Below are 5,369 nucleotides of genomic sequence, written 5' to 3' on the forward strand. Positions count from 1 at the left end.
GGAGGAGGAGGAGGAGGAGGAAGAAGAAGAAGAAGAAGAAGAAGAAGAAGAAGAAGTAGTAGTAGTAGTAGTAGTAGTAGTAGTAGTAGTAGTAGTAGTAGTAGTAGTTGGAAGGGACTTTTGAGGTCTTCTAGTCCAACCCCCTGCTCAAGCAGGAGACCCTAGGGCCTAGACTGTCTCAAGCAAACGGTTGTCCAATCTCTTCTTCAAAAGTACTTCTTGAGTTCTTTGAGAAGAACTTAAAAGTTCTTCTTCTTAAAGATGCCATGCTTGGGAAGCCCTCTTCTAGATCCGTAAGAGAGTTATCGTGGCCTCATGGTTTCCCACCAGCATCCTCCCCGAATGATGACATGGACGTGAGAATGTGTCACGATCCCATCCTCCAAATTTTCACAGCCTTTTGGAAACTCCCCGGAGGAATTGAATCCTCTCTTTGGCTCCAGGGTATTGTCCGGCGTCCGCGAGATGGAAGCACAACTGTACGAGGCCTACACCTCTCGGTCTACACTTTATAATGGCGCCCAAATAAGTGTCTCCGATAACAACAGACCAAACCCACTCCGATGACGATCAGCGAAAGAACCAGCAGGAACGCCAGCAAAATCAAGACGCTCATTTTCTTGAGGTCCTCTCTCTCGCAGTCTTCAGGCCTAACGCGACTCACATGGACCTCTTCTTCCTCAAAGCCCAAACTCCGGGCAAACTGACACTTGACCAGGTCTAGATCTGGGATCTCCACCACAGCTTTATGGATCATCTGAGAGAGCCAGATGTTCCCGCAACAACTGAGCGGGTTTCCTACCAGATACAGATTCCGTAGGTTTTTCTCCAGGGCCGGGATCTGGCTATTTTTCAAGCTGTTGAAGCTGTTGTTGTGAAGATCTAAGATTTCAAGGACGCAGCAATCTTCTGACCAAGTGGGCAACCAACTAAGCCGATTGTCCGATAAATTGAGATACCTGAGGTGAGGGAAAAGGGGGAAATCCACGTTCAGCGTGGTCAGGCCGTTCCCGTGTAAATCCAAATATTCCAGCGAAAACTCCAAGCCCACCAACGATTTGGCTTCGATCTGAAGCCCCCAATTCATGGAGACATCCAGCATCCTGAGGTTAGTCCTGAAGAAGCTGAAGATGGGTAGGGTCTTCAAACGATTGGCAGAGAGATACAAATACTGAAGTTCGGGGACTTGCGCAAACGAGACACAGCCACGAGGAACCTTGGGTGACAATCGGTGCCTTCTTGGTCCTGAGTGCGAGTCACAGAGGCTGATCTTGTTGTTCCTCAGATCGAGCCACTGGAGGTGTGGGAGACCTTGGAAGATGTCTGAACGCAGCTCCTGAAGGTGGTTGTCTTGGAGATGGAACTCCTGCAAACCACTCAGGGTGTCGGTGTCCAACTGAAGGTCCTTCAAAGAGTTGCAGCTAATATCAAGAACGGACAACGAGGCCAGCGGGTGGCTTGTCTTGAAAATCTGCAGGCAGTTTTTGCTTAAATTAAGGAATTGGAGGGAAAACATGGAGTCAAAGAATTGGCTTGGGATGGATTGGATCTCGTTGTAACTGAGGTCCAAGGATAACAGGGCAGGTAAGTAAGGAGGGTGGGAATTGTTGGGATATTGAGGACCATCTTCCCACTGATAGTCTACGTCGCTATGGGATTCCACCATGACAAACTGCATTATGTTCTTGGTTAGGTTCAAATGAGCCAGTTTATTTCCTTGAGGGAGAACTGGAAAGCGAAGGAGCTTGTTCTCACTCAGGTCAAGCCAGATCAAGTTGAAGTCCTCCTCCGATTGGATGGAGTGGAAGGACTCGATGCTGTTCCGACTGAGATCCAGAAGGTCCAGCTGCTTGAGGTTGAAATCAACGATGCAAGTGAGGGAGTTCATGGAGAGATTCAGCTTGGAGAGGCGCGCCAGGCCCTCGAAAGCGCCTTCTTCTATCTCCATAATCATGTTGTTGTGCAGGTTGACTTCAACCAGCTCTGGAGAACCCTGGAACATGCTTTGGGAGATGTGTATAATGCTGTTCTCCGCCAAGGACAGATATCGTAGCGAAGGTGCGTCGCGAATGAAGTGTTCCGCCATGCCAGTGTAGAGACTGTTGCGAGACAAATCGAGTCTTCTGACGTGGGGTAGTAACCCAACCCACAGGTCTTCCTGAGCCAACAGATAGAGCTGGTTGTTGGCCAAGTTGAGGTCCTCCAGCTTCTTCATCTCCGCAAAGATCCCAGGCTCGACGAATCCGATCAGGTTGGAACTGACGTCTAAATGCCGGAGAGAAGTGTAGAAGGTCAGGGGCCTCTCGGTGATATTTTGAATCTTATTTCCAGAGATGTCGATTTTGGACACGTCTGGGTGAAGCTCTGGAGGCACCCGGCGAAGCCCCACATTCTGACAAAATGCCTCCAGAGTTCTCTGTAGGAAAGAAGAGAGAGAGGGAAATAAAAATTGTGAATGATATTCACACCGGAGAAGCACAGTCACAGACCACTTCTGTGTTCACTAAAATAGTTTCCTCAGCAGGAGTTGAACTCATGGGGTGCGGTGTGTGTAAAATGAGGGTTTTGCTAATGCAGTGGTTCTCAACCTTTTTAATGCCGCGACCCCAACCGGTCGTAAGTCGAGGACTAAACCGGTCGTAAGTCGAGGACTAAACCGGTCGTAAGTCGAGGACTAAACCGGTCGTAAGTCGAGGACTAAACCGGTCGTAAGTCGAGGACTTTCCCTGCCCGGGAGCACCGCACATGCGTGGTTCCGCCCCCTGCGCCGGCTGAGGCGTAGCTGGCAAGCGGCAGAGACGGAGCAGGCCGACCACCAGCTGGCCCAGCCCAAGGGAAGTAAGGCACCCGCCGGAAAAGGGGGAAAAAATGGCGGACAAAAAAAATGGCGGACAGCCTTGCTTGGCGACCCCCGTGAAATGGTTGATCGACCCCAAATGGGGTCCCGACCCAAAGGTTGAGAACCACTGTGCTAATGGAACCCTCTGTATTAACAGAATAACCGTGTTGGAAGGGACCTTGGGGGTCTTCTAATCCAACCCCCTGCTCAAGCAGGAGAGCCTGTGCCATTTCAGACAAATGGCTGCCCAGTCTCTTCTTAAAAACCTCCAGTGATGGAGCACCCACAACTTCGGGAAGAAAGTCTGACCCTCCATTCCATCAGGTACCAAGGTGGCTGGTGTGCAAATCCTCCTTCCTTTAAATTGCACAGCAACAACCTGTGAGGTAGGCAGAGCAAAGTATGACAGAATAACAGAGTTGGAAGGGACCTTGGAGGTCACCTAGTCCAACCCCCTGCTCAGGCAGGAAACCCTATACCATTTCGGACAAATGGTTGTCCAGCCTCTTCTTAAAAACTTCCAGTGTTGGAACATCCACAGCTTCTGGAGGCAGGTTGTTCCACTGGTTAATTGTTCTCACTGTCAGGAAGTTTCTCCTTAGTTCTAGGTTGCTTCTCTCCTTGATGAGTTTCCATCCGTTGCTTCTTCTCTTGCCTTCCATGCTTTGGAGAATAGCTTGACTCCCTCTTCTTTGGGGCAGCCCCTGAGATACTGGAACACTGCTATCATGTCCCCCCTGGTCCTTCTCTTCATTAAACTAGACATACCCAATTCCAGCAACCGTTCCTGATATGTTTTAGCCTCCAGTCCCCTGATCATCTTTGTTGCTCTTTCTAGAGTCTCAACATCTATTGTATTAATAACAAAATCACTGCTTTCAAACGTGACTCCTTCTAAGCTTATTGGTGTTGCAAATCTCGGCATTGCCAGAAGAATGAAGGCTACTATGTCCCTGGGTAGTATTCTCACAACATGTTTAACCATTTTCTCAGTTCACAATGAATTAAGGAAATGGACTGAGGTTGCCTGATGCTAAGGGACAACTAAGCACTGCTAAAATCCCAAAGAAATACTCAGGATAATAGAGTGCCCCACTGAGCATTTTGAGGCATACTCATTCCCACTTACCTCCTGCTTGAGCAGGTGGTTGGACTAGAAGACCTCCAAGGTCCCTTCCAGCTCTATTCTGTTCTGTTCGGTTCGGTTCAGTTCTCTTCTATCCTATCCTATCCTATCCTATCCTATCCTATCCTATCCTATTCCTATTCCTATTCCTATTCCTATTGTATTGTATTGTATTATATTGTACTGTATTCCATTCTATTCTATTCTATTCTTTTTCCTTATTCTATTCTATTCTATTCTATTCTATTCTATTCTATTCTATTCTATTCTATTCTTTCTTATTTTCTATTCTATTCTATTCTTTCTTATTTTCTATTCTATTCTATTCTATTCTATTCTATTCTTTCTTATTTTCTATTCTATTCTATTCTTTCTTATTTTCTATTCTATTCTATTCTATTCTATTCTATTCTATTATTCTATTCTATTCTATTCTATTATTCTATTATATTATTCTATTCTATTCTTTCTTATTTTCTATTCTGTTCTATTCTATTCTATTCTATTCTATTATTCTATTCTATTGTATTCTTTCTTATTTTCTATTCTATTCTATTCTATTCTTTCTTATTTTCTATTCTATTCTATTCTATTCTATTCTATTCTATTCTATACACTAATCAGCATAAATTAAAACAAAATTTTGTTGCATTCAGCTCTCAGGCCACCTCCAATATACACTACATAAACATGACAAAAATATGCATATACCCAGATACACACTCATACGTGACACAGACAAGTCTAGTTCAGATGTATACATATACATGGCGAGAAAAAAATGAGCGCGATTCACTTAACCACCACCTTACAAAGCAATAGGAATTCTGGTCCTAGTGGCAGTCGTAAGTTGAGGACCGCCCCTATTTCCTTTCTGGCACCGGGTTTCTTCTGAACTCCTTCTAAGTTGGTCCAGACTTCCTTCCCTCTCTGGCTTTTGATCTCGGGGACAGACAGAGCTCCTTGGGGGAGCGTCTGTTAAGGGCCTTCCCAGAGGGGACAGGAAAGAATGCAGAGAGGAAACAGGATCTCTCCTGTTCACATGGACTGCAGCTCGGCAGGGACTATCCCACTTAGGCGAGGTCAGGCCCTCCGTTTGTTTTTGTTTTTAAATCTTGTTAAATGGGGGCATGCTAGTGATAGCATATCTTATCTTTCCAAGGAACCGAGGGCATCACTCTCCTGGATATGAGAGGTCAAAGGTTGGCCATGCACAGGGTTTTTAGAGGAGGAAGGATAACCTAAGGAGATCTCTCTCTCTTTTTTTTTTTCTTTCTCTCCCTCCCTCCCTCCCTCCCTCCCTCCCTCTCTCTCTCTCTCTCCCTCTTTTTCTTTTTTCTATCTATCTATCTATCTATCTATCTATCTATCTATCTATCTATCATCTATCTATCTATCTATCTA

The 5,369-nt window shown here is 45.7% G+C and overlaps 1 protein-coding gene across 1 annotated transcript in view; it reads right to left on the reverse strand.

Annotated features, from left to right (window-relative positions):
• Positions 1-502: 502 nt before the first annotated feature.
• The window catches only part of LOC107298676 (transforming growth factor beta activator LRRC32-like), an 11,731-nt gene continuing 6,864 nt past the window's right edge, over positions 503-5,369 (reverse strand). Inside the window, exon 2 of the mRNA XM_015828052.1 lies at positions 503-2,416. Within this exon, the coding sequence (XP_015683538.1) occupies positions 503-2,416 (1,914 nt within the window). The remainder of the gene's footprint in view (positions 2,417-5,369) is intronic.

This window comes from Protobothrops mucrosquamatus, unplaced genomic scaffold (genome assembly GCF_001527695.2).
Source record: "Protobothrops mucrosquamatus isolate PMUCROS unplaced genomic scaffold, P.Mucros_1.0 scaffold4183, whole genome shotgun sequence".
Classification (NCBI taxonomy): domain Eukaryota; kingdom Metazoa; phylum Chordata; class Lepidosauria; order Squamata; family Viperidae; genus Protobothrops; species Protobothrops mucrosquamatus.